Source organism: Bufo gargarizans, chromosome 1, assembly GCF_014858855.1.
Source record: "Bufo gargarizans isolate SCDJY-AF-19 chromosome 1, ASM1485885v1, whole genome shotgun sequence".
In the NCBI taxonomy this organism is placed as follows: Eukaryota; Metazoa; Chordata; class Amphibia; order Anura; family Bufonidae; genus Bufo; species Bufo gargarizans.
In genome coordinates this window covers 390239777-390257664 of record NC_058080.1, presented here as the reverse complement: position 1 = coordinate 390257664, position 17888 = coordinate 390239777, and the positions used below count along the sequence as shown (strand labels likewise).

Below are 17888 nucleotides of genomic sequence, written 5' to 3'. Positions count from 1 at the left end.
TTCCTAATTGTGAACCAGCCAGAGAGGGTGGATCAAGTTATTAAAGCACAAGCATCCAAGGAAGGCAGCAGGCGCGCGGCAATTACCCACTCCCGACTTGGGGAGGTAGTGACGATAAATAACAATACAGCACTTCTAAGCGGCCCTGTTATTGGAATGAGTACAGTTTCCGTTAACAAGGATCTATTGGAGGGCAAGTCTGGTGCCAGCAGCCAAATTGCTCCCGGCCTCCACAACGTTCACCCATTGTGCCGTCATGGTGAGGATTGTGTTGACCAGACTCTTGGCTGCTGAGACTAGACTTGTAGGTGAGGGCCTGCTGCCACTTTGTTGACTCTAGTTAACTTCTAGGTGATCGCACGTCCCTGTGACGGTGACAATCCATTTGGATGTCTGCCCTATCAACTTTGAAGCAATTTTTCAACAAGGACCTTCTGGTGTAGAACCGTTTTGCTTGTCGTCTCCACCATAAGAATGAGAGATGAGAAGTTCTCTTTGTAGCGGGGGTCGAGAAGGGTGAACAACCAGTAATCCGTGTTGTCTAAAATGCGTATAACGCAGCCTAACAAGAAGCCAGCCATGTGTGCCAGAGTACCAACAGGCAAGACTTCGCTGTCGTCATCAAAAGGTGAGCTGACCCTGTAAAAGATTGTAGGTGAGGGCCTGCAGGTGAGCTGACCCTGTAAAACATTATATACGAGGGCCTGCAGTTGAGATGACCCTGTAAAACATTATATGCAAGGGCCTGCAGTTGAGCTGACCCTGTAAAATATTATATGCGAGGGCCTGCAGTTGAGCTGACCCTGTAAAACATTATATGCAAGGGTCTGCAGTTGAGCTTACCCTGTGAAACATTATATGCGAGGGCCTGCAGTTGAGCTGACCATGTAAAACATTATATGCAAGGGCCTGCAGTTGAGCTGACCCTGTAAAACAACATATGCGAGGGCCTGCAGTTGAGTTGACTGTGTAAAACATTATATGCGAGGGCATTATATGGACGAATAAGCATGTTGATATGATGGAATAGGAGGAGGACGAGGATGAGAAAAGGAAGATTTAACAATATACCCTATTTTGTGGTGGAAGGGGTGCATGGGAATACAGTGTATTGAGTACACTAAACAACACATTTAAAGTGCCTTTGTTCATCCGCTTTCCTCTGGTGGAGTCGAGAAGTCTGGGGCAATCCAGGCCTTGTTAATTTTTATAAGAGTCAACCTGTCAGCATTTTCAGTTGACAGGCGGATACGCTTATCTGTTATAATGCCACCAGCAGCACTAAATACCAGCTCAGACCAAATGCTGGCGGCAGGGCAGGCCAGCACCTCCAAGGCGTAGAGCGCCAGTTCGTGCCACGTGTCCAGCTTGGACACCCAGTAGTTGTAAGGTACTGAGGGATCACTGAAGACGCTGACACGGTCTACTACATACTCCTTCACCATCTTCCAAAACTTTTCCCTCCTTGTGACAATAGGCCGCGCATCAGGGTGAGGGTGCTGACGGGGTGTCATGAAACTGTCCCAGGCCTTGGAGAGTGTTGCCTTGCCTCTGTTGAAACTGCTGTGTGTTTTCCTTGTCTCTACTCGTTGGTTGCCCAAGGTAGTACGGACCCTGCCGCCAGCGTTGTCAGATGGAAATTTTTGGAGCAATTTTTCTACAAGGACCTTCTAGTATTGCACAGTTTTGATCGTCCTCTCCACCTGAGGAATGAGAGATGAGAAGTTCTCTTTCTAGCAGGAGTCAAGAAGGGTGTCTTCGCTGTCGTCATCAGGAGGATCACTCTCAATCTCCTCATACTTTTCCTCCTCTTCTGCCCACCCACGCTGAACAGATCGAATTAAACTTTCATCCGTACTACCCTCTGTAGCATAGGCAACCGTCTCCTGCTCCTCCTCCTCTTCATTGTCCAATTAGCGCTGAGAAGACGGACGGAGGGTGGTCTGGCTATCACCCTGTGTAATGTCTTCAGCCATTTCCACCTCTTCCACAGTCAAAGCGTCGTCCTTAATTGTGAGCAGCGAGCGTTTGAGTAGACACAGAAGTGGGATGGATAGGCTGATAATAGCATTATCACCGCTCACCATCTGTTGATTCCTCAAAGTTTCTTAAAACGTCACAGAGGTCAGACATCCATGCCCACTCCTCTCTTCTGATTAGCGGAAGCTGACTGGAAAGGTGATGACCATGTTGTAGCTGGTATTCCACTACTGCCCTCTGCTGCTCACAACGCCTGGCCATTATTTGGGACGTGGAGTTCCAGCGTGTGCTCACGTCGCACAACAGCCGGTGAGCTGGCAAGTTAAAGCGCTGCTGCAGCATTGACAGGCCGGCTGAAGCTGTCGATGACTTGCGGAAATGTGCACACACGCGGCGCACCTTCACCAGTAGCTCAGGCAAATTCGGGTAGTTTTTGAGAAACCGCTGAACCACTAAGTTTAAGACGTGGGCTAGGCATGAGATTTGTCTGAGCTTGCAAAGCTCTAAAGCCACCAACCAAGTTACGGCCATTATCACACACAACCATGCCTGGTTGTAGGTTGAGTGGTGAAAGCCACAGCTCAGTCTGGTCTCTTATGCCCTGCAACAGCTCTGCGGCGGTGTGCTGTTTGTCCCCTAAGCATATCAGCTTCAGCACAGCCTGTTGACGCTTCCCCACTGCAGTGATACACTGCTTCCAGCTACCGGCTGATAGCTGACTGGTGCTGCACGCGGATAATTCGGAGGTGGAAGTGGAGGAGGAGGCGAAGAAGAAGTCGGGGTTGGAGCCACTAACATAGGTGCTGGCAGAAACCCTGATGGAATTAGGGCCCGCACTCCTCGGCATCGGTAGCACCTGTGCCATCCCAGGGTACGACTCTATTCCGGCCTCCACAATGTTCATCCAGTGTGCCGTCAGGGAAATGTAGCATTCCTGACCAAATGCACTTGTCCATGTGTCCGTGGTTAAGTGGACCTTGGTCAGGGCACGTATGGCGTTTCAGGACATATGTTGGTGTAAGGCAGGCACGGCACACTGTGAAAAATAGTGGCGGCTGGGGACAGAGTACCGCGGGATGGGCGCCAACATCAGGCTGCGGAAGCCCTCAGTGTCCACATGCCTAAATGGCAACATTTCCAGGGCCAGTAATTTTGAAAGGTACGCATTTAGTGCTATGGCCTGTGGATGGGTGGCTGGGTATTTGCGCTTGCGTTCAAATGCCTGGGGTAAAGACATTTGGATGCTGCGCTGGGACAGGGAAGTAGATGTGGTCGCTGATGGTGCTTGCGAAGGTCCAGGTGCAGGAAAGGAGGCATCCTTGCCTGCGCCTTCGACAGGCGATTGGCCAGCACGTACCATAGGGGAAGAGGAGGCAGTGGTGTTACTCGCAGACACAGATTGTGGACCCAGGCGTTCGTCCCACTTATTATGGTGCTTGGATGCCATGTGTCACTACCAGAGCTTTGAGACGTTCTCACAGCTCTGTCTCTCCACCCCTGTGATGATGTCACTTAGAGTTTGGAGGTGTTCTAACTGTTCTGTCTCTCCGCCCCTGTGATGAGGTCTTTACTCTCAGCTGTTCCTCCTGCGTTTGATTACCCTGCCTTTAAATCACCCCTCCTCCTATTGCAGGGCGTGGATTACACTTCTCTTTTCAGTTGTAGCTCTGCCTTGAGCATCGTCACTTCTTAAGCTACTAGTTCTCTGGACCTGTGTTCTGCTGCTGCAAGCACTCCGGATATTGCCAGCGGCCCTTGGATCCGTCTTCTCTGCGGCTACAGCTCCATCAGCTAAGTGTGCAGACTTTGTTGTGTACCTGGTGATTTCCTGACTGGATCTGAGGTGGCCACGGTTCCCTCCATATTCTGAGCAGGGCATCGGCGGCCGTGCCCCTTCCACTATTGTAGGGGTTACAGGGCTCATCAGTCTAAGGTACGTGGGCATGCCTCGTTCCACCATTTGGATCCGGGCATGTGCTTTAGCAGCATAGGGAGAGTGTTGAGGGTCTGACAGGGGTCACCCTTCCTCTTCCCTAGTTTGGGTCCGGTCAGTAGCTCTTCTTACTGTGTATGCTCTGGTTACCCTTAAACAGCCGTGACATTATAATCCACCTAAACCGTCCTTGTTGACATGGATCCGCTTTCTGGCTTGGTTGACCGCATGCAGGGTCTTTCTTTGGAAGTAGCGGATCTCCGTCAATCTGTGACTCAGCTACAAACATTGGGCTCTGCTCCGGCTCATGGAGTCTGTTGCGAGCCAAAGGTCTCACTTCCGGAAACGTTCTCCGGGGGCAGTGAGAATTTTGTTCGCTTCAGAGAGGCATGTAAACTCCATTTTTGTTTGTGTCCCCACTCCTCTGGTAATGAGGAACAGAGGGTGAGGATAGTCATCTCCCTGCTCAGGGGTAATGCTCAGACTTGGGCTTTTTCGCTGTCATCAGGGGATCCCTCCCTTCGATCCGTGGAAAGATTTTTTGTGGCCCTGGGGCAGATATATGATGACCCGGATCGTGTTGCTCTGGCAGAATCAAACTTACGTGTTTTATGCCAGAACAAACTGTCTGCGGAGCTTTATTGTTCTGAATTTCGGAGATGGGCAGCTGATTCAGGCTGGAATGATGCTGCACTCCGAAGTCAGTTCTGTCATGGTCTCTCAGAGGGTTTGAAAGATGCCTTTGCTTTCCATGAGAGACCAACGTCATTAGAGTCGGCCATGTCATTGGCGGTACGCCTTGACAGGCGTCTAAGGGAAAGAAACAAGACCTCTCCGTCCAGCCATTGTCAGTCTAGGGGCAATGGTGCGGACTCATTCAGTATGCAGGGGTCTCATCCTGTCTCGCTCCCCTCTGAGGAGGAGCTCATGCAGCTAGGCCGACTTGCCCCTGATAAAAGAGGATTTAGTCCTCAGCATATGGTGTGTTTTTGTTGTGGGGGCATAGGTCATTTGGCAAATGTTTGTCCGTCTAGGAGATTCCTGAAATGTACTAAGAGCGATAATAAGAGAAAAACCTCAAGAGGTAGATCATCAAGTTCTGCTTCATCTGCTACTTTGGGCAAAGTTGATGTGGGAATTGATGCTATTCCTCTGACCTGCAGTTCCCGTTTTCTCCTGTCTGCCAGGGTGGCGCTAGAGAGCAAAGTCATTCCTTGTGAGATTTTTGTCGATAGTGGAGCGGCCGTCAATCTTATTGACACTCAATTTGTAGCCTTGCATGGTTTTCAGGTTTGTACATTAGAAAAGGATATACCTGTTTTTGCTATCGACTCTGCTCCACTCTCGCAGAGATCTCTGAAAGGCATTGTTCACAATATCCGGCTAGCTGTAGGTGACACTCATGTGGAGGAGATATCTTGTTTTGTCCTTAACGGATTGCCTTCTCCTCTAGTTTTGGGGCTACCCTGGCTCACTAGACATAACCCCTCTATTGATTGGCAAGGAAGGCAAATAAATGAGTGGAGTGACTTTTGTAGAGAGAATTGTCTCACAGCCACTCTTGCAGAGGTGTCTACTAAAACTCTGCCATCATTTCTCTCTGATTTCTCCGATGTGTTTTCCGAGAGCGGTGTCCGGGAGCTACCTCCTCACCGGGAGTTTGACTGTCCCATTAACCTCATTCCCGGCGCCAAGCTGCAAAGGCACGCCTCTACAATCTCTCACAACCGGAAAGACTCGCAATGCGAACCTATATCTCCGAGAGTCTCGAAGGGGCATATTCGTCCCTCAAAGTCGCCTGTTGCCGCGGGTTTTTTTTTTGTTAAAAAAAAGATGGCTCTCTGAGACCTTGCCTAGATTTTAGGGAGCTGAACCGTATCACGATTCGCGATCCCTATCCCCTTCCTCTGATCCCGGACCTCTTCAACCAAATTGTTGGGGCCAAGGTGTTTTCCAAATTGGATCTGAGAGGCGCGTACAACCTGGTCAGGGTCAGAGAGGGGGATGAATGGAAAACGGCCTTTAATACCCCTAACGGGCATTTCGAGAATCTCGTTATGCCTTTCGGCCTGATGAATGCTCCGGCCGTCTTTCAGCATTTTGTTAATAGTATTTTCTATCATTTAATGGGGAAATTTGTATTGGTGTATCTTGATGATATTTTGATTTTTTCCCCTGATGTTCAGACCCATCAGGATCATCTTTTTCAGGTCCTGCAGATACTGCGGGAAAATAAACTGTATGCCAAGCTGGAGAAATGTCTTTTTATGGTATCAGAGATTCAATTTCTGGGTTTTCTCCTCTCTGCTTCTGGTTTTCGCATGGATCCGGAGAAGGTCCGTGCTGTGCTGGAGTGGGAGCTTCCTGAAAATCAGAAGGCTTTGATGCGCTTTCTGGGTTTTGCTAACTACTACAGAAAGTTCATTTTGAATTATTCCTCTATTGTCAAACCCCTTACTGACATGACAAAAAAGGGGACGGATTTTTCCTCTTGGTCGGAGGAGGCGCTTGCAGCCTTTTCTAAGATTAAAGAGAGTTTTGCGTCTGCTCCCATCTTGGTGCATCCCGATGTTTCCTTACCTTTTATTGTTGAAGTGGATGCTTCCGAGGTGGGTGTGGGTGCAGTTTTGTCCCAGGGCCCCTCTCCTGCCAAATGGCGACCTTGTGCCTTTTTCTCTAGAAAACTCTCCCCGGCAGAGAGAAACTATGATGTGGGAGATAGGGAGTTGTTGGCCATCAAGTTGGCTTTCGAGGAATGGCGCCATTGGTTGGAGGGGGCCAGGCACCCTATCACCGTTTTTACCGACCATAAGAATCTGGCGTACTTGGAGTCGGCCAGGCGTATGAATCCGAGACAGGCCAGATGGTCTCTGTTCTTCTCCAGATTCAATTTTGTTGTTACTTTCCGCCCTGGGATCAAGAATGTGAAGGCTGATGCTCTCTCTCGCTGTTTTCCGGGAGGAGGAAACTCTGAGGACCCGGGTCCCATTTTGGCGGAGGGGGTAGTTGTTTCTGCTCTATATTCCGATTTGGAGGCCGAGGTCCAGGCTGCCCAGTCTGAGGCACCTGTCCGTTGTCCCTCCGGGAAGTTGTTCGTGCCTCCTGAGCTACGTCACAAACTCTTTAAGGAACATCATGATACGGTTCTTGCTGGTCACCCCGGGAGTAGAGCCACGGTAGATCTCATTGCTCTGAGATTTTGGTGGCCGGCTCTTCGTAAGTCTGTGGAGGGTTTTGTGGCGGCTTGTGAGACGTGCGCTCGCGCTAAGGTCCCTCGTTCACGACCTTCAGGTTCCCTTCTCCCGTTACCCATACCTTCCCGTCCTTGGGCACACCTGTCCATGGACTTTATCACGGATCTTCCTCGTTCCTCGGGGAAGTCGGTGATCCTGGTGGTCGTGGACCGTTTTAGCAAGATGGCTCATTTCGTCCCTTTCCCTGGTTTACCCAATGCTAAAACGTTGGCGCAAGCTTTTGTCGATCATATTGTTAAATTGCACGGCATTCCCTCTGAGATTGTTTCCGATAGAGGCACGCAGTTTGTGTCCAGGTTCTGGAAGGCTTTCTGTTCTCGCCTGGGGGTTCCTTCTCTTCTGCTTTTCACCCGCAGTCGAATGGTCAGACTGAGCGCCTCAATCAGAATCTGGAGACATATTTGCGCTGTTTTGTGGCAGAGAACCAGGAGGATTGGTGTTCATTTCTCCCTCTTGCTGAGTTTGCTTTGAACAACCGTCGTCAGGAATCTTCTGATAAGTCACCATTTTTTGGTGCATATGGGTTCCATCCGCAGTTTGGGACATTCTCGGGAGGGGCTCTTTCTGGTTTACCTGAGGAGGAGAGATTTTCCTCGTCTTTGTCTACCATTTGGCAAAAGATTCAGAGTAATCTCAGAAAGATGAGTGAGAAGTATAAGCGTGTGGCTGATAAGAGACGTGTGCCTGGTCCGGACCTGAATGTGGGTGATCTGGTGTGGTTGTCTACAATAAATATTAAACTGAAGGTTCCCTCCTGGAAATTGGGTCCCAAGTTTATTGGGCCTTATAAAATTTTGTCAGTCATCAATCCTGTTGCCTTCCGCCTTGATCTTCCACGGGTTTGGAAGATACACAATGTATTTCACAGATCTCTCTTAAAACCATATGTCCAGCCCACGGTACCCTCCTCTTTGCCTCCTCCTCCGATTTTGGTTGATGGCAATCTGGAGTTTGAGGTTTCCAGAATTGTGGACTCTCGCATTGTCCGCGGTTCTCTTCAGTACCTCGTTCATTGGAAGGGTTATGGTCCTGAGGAGAGGATGTGGGTTCCGATGTCGGACATTAAAGCCACTCGCCTTATCAGGGCATTTCATAGGGCTCATCCTGGGAAGGTGGGTCCTGGGTGTCCGGAGTCCACCCGTAGAGGGGGGGGGGGTACTGTCACTACCAGAGCTTTGAGACGTTCTCACAGCTCTGTCTCTCCACCCCTGTGATGATGTCACTTAGAGTTTGGAGGTGTTCTCACTGTTCTGTCTCTCCGCCCCTGTGATGAGGTCTTTACTCTCAGCTGTTCCTCCTGCGTTTGATTACCCTGCCTTTAAATCACCCCTCCTCCTATTGCAGGGCGTGGATTATACTTCTCTTTTCAGTTGTAGCTCTGCCTTGAGCATCGTCACTTCTTAAGCTACTAGTTCTCTGGACCTGTGTTCTGCTGCTGCAAGCACTCCGGATATTGCCAGCGGCCCTTGGATCCGTCTTCTCTGCGGCTACAGCTCCATCAGCTAAGTGTGCAGACTTTGTTGTGTACCTGGTGATTTCCTGACTGGATCTGAGGTGGCCACGGTTCCCTCCATATTCTGAGCAGGGCATCGGCGGCCGTGCCCCTTCCACTATTGTAGGGGTTACAGGGCTCATCAGTCTAAGGTACGTGGGCATGCCTCGTTCCACCATTTGGATCCGGGCATGTGCTTTAGCAGCATAGGGAGAGTGTTGAGGGTCTGACAGGGGTCACCCTTCCTCTTCCCTAGTTTGGGTCCGGTCAGTAGCTCTTCTTACTGTGTATGCTCTGGTTACCCTTAAACAGCCGTGACACCATGTGGCGGATCATGCTGGTGGTGGCGAGATTGCTAGTGTTCATGCCCGGCTCATTTTGGTGTGGCACAGGTTGCAAACTACTATTCTTTTGTCTTCTGCACTTTCCTCAAAAAAGCGCCATACTGTGGAACACCTACCCCTTTGGCCACCGAGATTTATGCAAGGGGGTGCTCCGTGGAACAGTTGCAGGCCTGTTTGGTGTGGCCCGCCTTCTCCCTTTTGCTACCCCACTGCCTCTTCCAGCCTGTTTCAGTGCTGCAGATCATTCCCCATCTGTACTGCTGTCCTCGCTCGGCTTTCCACCTTCCCAGGTTGGGTCAGTGACCTCATCGTCCACCACCTCCTCTTCCACTTCCTCACTCACTCATGTGTCTCATTCTCTTCATTATCCTCTTGAGACAGTAATTGCGGTTAACTCATTAGCAACTGTGTCTCATTATCATCCACCTCATTAAACACTAATTGACGTTCCCCACCGTCATGTTTTTGTGACTGTGGATGCTCAAGAGGTTTGGAATCAGGGCACAAGATCTCATGTCCCTCTTCAAGCATGCTAGGCAAGAGGGCCAAATCAAGTAATGGCAATGAAAAAGATACTCAGAATTTACGAGTGTGGGATCACTTGTTTGGCCAGACTCTCCATGGTGGGTGGAAGGAGGATCAGGGAGAGGATTCTGTTGATCAGACTCTTGGCTACTGAGACTGGACTTGGTGGAAGACAGGGTGGTGCTTAACCGACTGGAAGCATTATCTGCTACAATCCAAATGACCACCTGGTCGCACTGGTCTGACTTCAAGTGTATCATGGATGATTGTTTTTCTTGTGCTCTGGCAGCAGGCACAGTTTCAATGCTCCTAGGGCCACGACCTCTGCGTGAACCATCAGCATCACGGCCACTTCCCCGTCCCTTACTGCTCACCTTGCGCATATTAAATGTTATATGCATGCTTGACACACAAGATGTGGCATGGATGTCACAGTTCACAGCAAGCACAGTATATGGAAAAAGTATGGAAAAGTATGGAAAAAGGAAAATACACAGAAGGTATAATACAGATGTCTCTAGTCACTGCAGACACCCTCTAAAGAAAAATTATTGAAAATGATGGAAAAAATATTAAAATTTTCAGTTATATTTCTCTAATTTCTGGCCCTGAAACACAGAAGGTATTGGACAGCTGTCACAAGTCACTGCTGACACCCTCTATAGAAAAATTATTGAAAATAATGAAAAAAATATAGTAATTTTCAGTTATATTTCTCCAATCTCTGGCCCTGACACACATAAGGTATTGGACAGATGTCTCTAGTCACTGCAGACACCCTCTATAGATTTTTTTTTTTTAAATGATGGAAAAAATATAGTATTTTTTAGTTATATTTCTACAATCTCTGGCCCTGACACACAGAAGGTATTGGATAGGTGTCTCTAGTCACTGCTGACACCCTCTATATAAAAAGTATTGAAAATGATGGAAAAAATATAAACATTTTCAGTTATATTTCTCTAATTTCTGGCCCTGACACACAGAAGGTATTGGACAAATGTCTCTAGTCACTGCAGACACCCTCTATATGAAAAGTATTGAAAATGATGAAAAAAAAAAATTTGGACTGTAGCTATAAAATACTGCCGTCCTGCCACCACACACAATAGTCCTTAAAAGGACTCTTGGGTCTTTGAAACATTTTTCTACTGAATGGATTGTGATCAGACTCCCTACACTCTCTGTCCCTTCCGAAGCGCAGCTCTCAGTGACTACAAATGAGCCGAACATGCGTCATCAGGTGCTATATGGCCATATCTGTTTTGCGGTCCACAAACTGCAGATTTACAAAATTTGGATACCACCCGAGTGCATCCTATACTTTTCATGGGCCCCATTGTCAAAATGCCTGACCTTGTCCGCAATAGATGAAAATAGGACATATTCTGTAATTTTCGCCACCTCAGCACAGAGGTGGAAAGCACACTGATAGCAGTGTGCTGTCTGCTTTTTTTCCCTTAAAAATGAACGGGTCTTGGTGCCATCCAGAAAAACTGCAGATCTCACATGGACTGAAAATATAGTGATAGGCCTATAGCTTGTGAAACTATATAAAAAGTAGGAAAGTATATATAAATATACTTTCTAAACTAGCAGACACTAAACTACAACTACACTACACAGACAACTACTTAAATAAATAAAACAAATATATTTTTTACAGTTTTTTTCTCTCTGCAAATTTTCCTCACCATAAACCTAACTATAGGAGCAGTTCCCTAATACTAAACTTGAAGGTCTTTTACAAAATATTTTTATTGATGACCTATCCTCTGGATGTGTCTTCAGTATCTTATCAGTGGGGGGTCTCCACATAGTAAAATGACCCCTAGACTGTGTCTCATACGGTATGATGTTCCATTAGGGGTTCTAAACCTTTATATTACTGATGATCAATCATTTATGATAGGGGATAACTATCAGAACGGTGGGGGTCCTACCACTGGGATCCCCAGTGTTCACAATAATGGGGGCCCCCTTACCCCTTTGCTGCTTCCCTAAAATAAATGGAGCGCTGTACTCGAATATCTCCGGAACTCCTATAGAAATGAATGGAGTGGCTGCGCACATGTGCGACTGGTCATTTTAAGAGAACAGCAAGGAGTCTGCAGGGGTACGGGGCCTCTGTTCTAGTGATTGTTAGGGTCCCAGTGGTAGGACCCCCACCAATCTGATAATTATCCCCTATCCTGTGGATAGTGGAAAACTTGTACCTACTGGAACACCCCTTTAAGACTATGGCTCAGTAGACATAGCCTGTTGTAAACCACCATGGTTTTTGATGATCTAACATGAAAGCTATGAAAAATAAAAACTACTTTCCTGTTACTTTATAGTATTCATTCTGTCATAAGACATATCTCATTGCATTTCCTTTATGTTTTCCTTTAGTTATACAGCTTACACTCCAAAGCTCCGCAGTGAACAAGGTAAAATATATGGCAATGCTACTCTAAAATCAGCCAACTATGAACCTGGCCTCCAAAGTTGTGCAGGCAATTGCATTCCTTCCTTTAAGTTGGAGCTGGGTGAAAAAGTTTCTAATTTTTCAAAAGAAGATGCAGAAAGCTGGAACAATCATCATGGTATGTTTGATTTTGTTACATACTATACAATATCATTATACCTTGATCATCTTCAAATTGTATATTGGTCAGTTGGCAGTCTGTCTTCTGTCTCCAGGAATGCTGAGTGCAGAGTGCTTGCTCTCCTGACCTGTGTCTTTGTTACTCTACCCTGACTTGTGTGGTCAGCCTGGTTATTCATTAATGTCGTCATGTCCTGTCTGTGAATGCCATGCTTCCGGTTCCGTATGAGTTCCAGGTTTGTTTGCATGTCTGTCTGAGAATGCCATGCTCCATGTATCCAGGTTCCGCATGGGATCCAGGAATGTTTGCATATCTGTCTGTAAACGCCATACTTAATACTCATGGTTTCCAGGCTATGTAACTGTTTCAAAACTTGAATTGAAAGGATTTGAGAATGAATAAGCTTACTCAGGCTAAGTGAATAAATATATATATTTTGATTAATTATAAGATAACACAGACTAATCACATACTGAATAATAAAAAAGTAAATACATCACTAGCCTAAATATGCAACATTATGGGGTGAGACTCATGGTCATGTTGGTCATGCTATAACACATGGCTGTCTACCACATTATAACACATGACCGACACCCCAGGGTGTACAAGAGATAGGGCAAATCAATACTTACATCCTACCTAGGATAAAGTTCTAGCTGGAGTCCCCAAAATGTATATGTGGAAACCAGAGTTATTCCCATCAGCCCCTCCTCCAGTGTGCATGACACATGTCTCTGAGATCACTCAGGAATGTAGTGGTTATCAGCACAATGGGGGATGGGTACTTCTCTAACCCACTACATTACAAGGGAAAGTTTATTATACAGAATATTAAAAGTAAGAAAAAGAGACAGAATTAAAGGGGACAGAACTAATCAGTACTTAAAAATACCCTTACAATACAGTAACCATGTTTCTATGTTGTAATGTCTTCATGTCCTATCTGTGAACGCCATGCTTCCGGTTCCATATAGCTTCCAAGTATGTTTGCATGTCTGCCTGAGAACACCATGCTCCCTGTTCTGCATGGGTTCTAAGCATGCTTGTATTTCTCTGATTATGTTCTGATCTGTCTATGTTCGCCATACTCAGTGTATCCTAATTTGCATGGGTTCCTGCCTATCTGGGTGTCACTGACGTTTCCCAACAGGTTGCAGGAGATCAGTGAGACTGTCAACACGTGGTTTGATCTGACATGTTTTCCGTTTGGATCAAATAACCTCAGTGTTTCTGGTTCTTGCATTGTCTCAGCTGAGTTCCTGGTGCTTGCATTGCTCCTTTGAAGTTAAAGGGGTTTTCCCATCTCAGACAATGGGGGCATATCGCTAGGGCCCACCGCTGGGAGCTGCACCTACAATGAGAACGGATTGGGGAAATTAACGTAGAGCGCACTGCGAATGCGCAACCACCCTCCATTCATTTTTATGGGACTTGCCGAAAATAGCCGAGCGTTGGCTCGGTTATTTCCGTCTGCCCCATAGAACTGAATGGGAGCAGGGGCCGCTTGTGCACGGTGCGCTCCCATTCACTTCTATAGGAGCAGCGGGGAGCAGCACTTGGTGGTGGACGGACCCCAGGGGACCCGCACCTATCAGACAATGGGGGCATATCCTAGCAATATTCTCCCATTGTCTGAGATGGGAATTCCCCTTTGAATCTTTCCTTTCCCTTTTGTATTTTGTTTGGGTTCTGTGTGTCGCATTTCCCTATTGTTTGTATTAGGCCTGAAGGAGACTCCTGTTCGTCCTTCCTTTTGGAGGAACAGGTAGTCTTGTCCCTGCTATTAGTACCAGGGTCCTATAGGGCTAGATAGGACTCTAGGTATTACTGCGTATTCACTCACCTACCTTTTGGGGTCTGTTCATACTGGTAGTCAGTCAGGATTTTGGTTAGGGTTTTCACTAGGGGGTGTCCATTTTCCTTCCCTAGTTCTCAGGCCTGATTTCCTGTTCCCCCCTTCCCTCCTATGCTCAGTGTGGTGTTTCCCTCCCAAACCAAAGCGTGACACTGGGTCTGTCTGTGATCCTGTATCCTAGTCTTGTGTCTGAACAGTGTTCTTTACTGTATGCCTGGATTGCTAGTGCCTTGCACCAGTGTCTCTGTTTACTTGCTGGTCAGCTGCCAAGTGTACCATGCCAGGTAGCAGTCCAGTCGCCCCCTGCAGCGAAGACCAGATCCTTGTCTAGGGGTTAAAGGGTGAAAACCGGGGGAGCACTGTAATAACTCCCTTAGGGTTTGGCCCAAAGTCAAGATGATCACTTTGCACAGCGGTTACACTTTTGCCACAAATCCACCTGATCCATACAGCTTGCTCAGCTATGAAACCCGCTGTCCATCTTAGTTGTGGTTCTAGTCCTGGCCTGGTTTATTCTGATTGTTTGTGCCTGGTGCATTTGCTTAATAAAACATTAATTTAGGCTTTCTATGGATCTTTTTGTCTGTTCTGTGTATGCTTGTGATACAGTATGTTCAGAGGTTTTACTGACCCCTGAAAATGACAGCCCCCTAATTACATTAGAGTCTTTGTCTTCAGTGCAGTCTGGAGGCTCAGAAAGCTTAAGGACCTGTGATGACGTCATCACAGGTTCTGCACCATCTCATAAAGGAATTACACTAACACGTCTGTCAATGGTCACTAAGTGAAACATATCAGTACATTCATCTGAGCTAGTCGTTTAACAGTAAACTTCCTGGTCATAGATTCCCTTTAAATTGATATAAAGAAGATGATTTTTCAATACTAGTTCAAACGTGTCAACACTGCACCAGTATCTCTCCTATGTTCAGCGTGTGCCGCATTCATCAACAGGACGCGAAGAACGTGAAGTGGGCCAAAAAAACATCAGGGTAAACTGCTGTATGTCATGGTTACAACAAAATCACAGGCATTGTTAATAGAAAATTGTATAACTTGACATTTCCTTCTCTCAATTCAAGGATATTTTCATCCATCAAGTGGGAAGTATTTTTATACTCAAAGAAACCACACTTATGACGGAAATCCTCGGACCTCATCTGCAATAAAAGTGATAGAGGAAATAAAATATGATCTTAGCACACCTGCAAAATTTACTTTACCTGAAAAGGACAGATGGGCTTCAATAAGAGAGGGTAGCCTAAGAGAGAGGTCAAAGCATAATGGGAGAAATGAGCAGGTTTGTTCTTGTATTACTTTACAAAATTGTTATATATGTGTACAAAATGTGTGTAAGGTTATATATACAGTATAAAAGCAAACAAGGACTGCAAGTAGCAGCACACTGTTATAGGCATAAAGGCACATGCAAACACTGGAAACATTAATAAAAGTACAGTAACTGCAGTAGTAACTGCATAACTGCTATACTAATACTATATGAAAATTAGAAGCTCTTTGCGCACATTTTCGATCAAAATTGAGTTGGGCACATCTATTAACGACAAGGTGGCTACCAACAGATGAGACCTACACTAACAGACTTTACTCTCTTGTGTTATAACCTACAACATTCATGGTTAGGTAGAATCTAGCTATATGATACTCTGATTAGAAGCACTAGGCAGATGGGCAGGAGTGCACAATCTAAATAGGGGAAGCTGCTTCCCTACATGTACAGTATAATTCAATACTTTTATGCATAATTTGGAGATGCTGGTCTTTCTTTTGTATATTTATGTGTCAACATTATATAAATATATATATATATATATATATATATAGATATACACACTCACCTAAAGAATTATTAGGAACACCATACTAATGCGGTGTTGGACCCCCTTTTGCCATCAGAACTGCCTTAATTCTACATGGCATTGATTCAACAAGGTGCTGATAGCATTCTTTAGAAATGTTGGCCCATATTGATAGGATAGCATTTTGCAGTTGATGGAGATTTGAGGGATGCACATCCAGGGCACGAAGCTCCCGTTCCACCACATCCCAAAGATGTTCTATTGGGTTGAGATCTGGTGACTGTGGGGGCCATTTTAGTACAGTGAACTCATTGTCATGTTCAAGAAACCAATTTGAAATGATTCGAGCTTTGTGACATGGTGCATTATCCTGCTGGAAGTAGCCATCAGAGGATGGGTACATGGTGGTCATAAAGGGATGGACATGGTCAGAAACAATGCTCAGGTAGCCCGTGGAATTTAAACGATGGCCAATTGGCACTAAGGGGCCTAAAGTGTGCCCAGAAAACATCCCCCACACCATTACACCACCACCACCAGCCTGCACAGTGGTAACAAGGCATGATGGATACATGTTCTCATTCTGTTTACGCCAAATTCGGACTCTACCATTTGAATGTCTCAACAGAAATCGAGACTCATCAGACCAGGCAACATTTTTCCAGTCTTCAACAGTCCAATTTTGGTGAGCTCGTGCAAATTGTAGCCTCTTTTTCCTATTTGTAGTGGAGATGAGTGGTACCCGGTGGGGTCTTCTGATGTTGTAGCTCACCTTTCTTTCCCATTCTGACATTCAGTTTGGAGTTCAGGAGATTGTCTTGACCAGGACCACAACCCTACATGCATTGAAGCAACTGCCATGTGATTGGTTGACTAGATAATCGCATTAATGAGAAATAGAACAGGTGTTCCTAATAATTCTTTAGGTGAGTGTATATATATAATAAGGCTGTTAACAGCCTGCATTTGTGGGAGGGGCGTCTGGCTATTTATCCCCCCTACCTGCCGCTCAGCCAGGCGCCCGAGCCTCACGCATACCTGCAGTATACTCCTACTTCCGACCCGAGTCCTTGCTTCCGGTATCCCGTGCGCACGCACTATCCCGTGCGCACGCACCGCCGACGTCGGGACTGCCGCTCGCCAGGCTATCAGGTATCAGGGGCACAGCTGGCTCCGCTCTAGCTGTGCCTCACGCCTGGCCTCTGGCCCCTGGTGGTTCGAGTTAGGGGCTGCTCTTCCCCAGCATGATCCGCACGCATGTCAGGGGAAGCGGCATCTGGTTTGAACTGTTCTGCCGGTCACACGCCGACACGATGGGGGAATCATAATTGAGTCTTATTTAGGTTGGCAGTCGCGCTTCACTTGCACCATTCAGGAACTTACCGGTTATCTCATTATTCACTCCAAGGTTTTGCTGCACAGGGGGTATTGGCAAGTTCTGGTCCTGTGATGCAGGTAGTGCTCCTGTTTTTAGGGGGGCGCTGTTCCTTGCGTTAAGACACCGGTCAAAAAAAAAAAAAAAAAAAAGAGGATGAAAGCCTGCCTAGCCCTGCCATTTGCATCACAATACCAGAATGTGCGGTTTATGTGTAGTTGGAGATTTCACTTTATGGCTTCACCAGCGGTTTCTGTGTTCTGTCGGATCATCCGGGGTCCCGTGCCTCCTGGATCGGCCAAGTTGTAATGTTCCTGGGAAAGAAATGAGCTATGTTTTTCCGAAAAAAAAAAAAAAAAAAAAAAAAACACTCCGCCTTCATCTCTGCATCAGCATCACATTGCCAGAGTTGGCGCCGTGAAGTTGGTGTTACTTTACTGTTCAATTTAGTAATTTTATTTCACGTTGCTTCCGTCTCCATCACTTGTCTCTGGTGCGCCCGGGTTGTCAGTGTCCCTGGATCGCCCAGGTTGTCAGTGTCCCTGGATCGCCCAGGTTGTCAGTGTCCCTGGATCGCCCAGGTTGTCAGTGTCCCTGGATCGCCCAGGTTGTCAGTGTCCCTGGATCGCCCAGGTTGTCAGTGTCCCTGGATCGCCCAGGTTGTCAGGGTCCCTGGATCGCCCAGGTGGTCAGGGTCCCTGGATCGCCCAGGTGGT

General features: G+C 46.9%; 1 protein-coding gene across 2 annotated transcripts in view; it reads left to right on the top strand.

Moving 5' to 3' along the window:
• The window catches only part of LOC122931623 (protein FAM166B-like), a 61918-nt gene that overhangs the window by 33998 nt on the left and 10032 nt on the right, over positions 1–17888 (top strand). Inside the window, exons 2-3 of one of the 2 annotated variants that reach the window (XM_044285709.1) lie at positions 11923–11960; positions 15060–15277. In XM_044285709.1, the coding sequence (XP_044141644.1) occupies positions 11923–11960; positions 15060–15277 (256 nt within the window). Of the gene's footprint in view, positions 1–11922; positions 12117–15059; positions 15278–17888 lie in introns of both variants that reach the window. The other variant, XM_044285703.1, reaches the window with a different exon arrangement.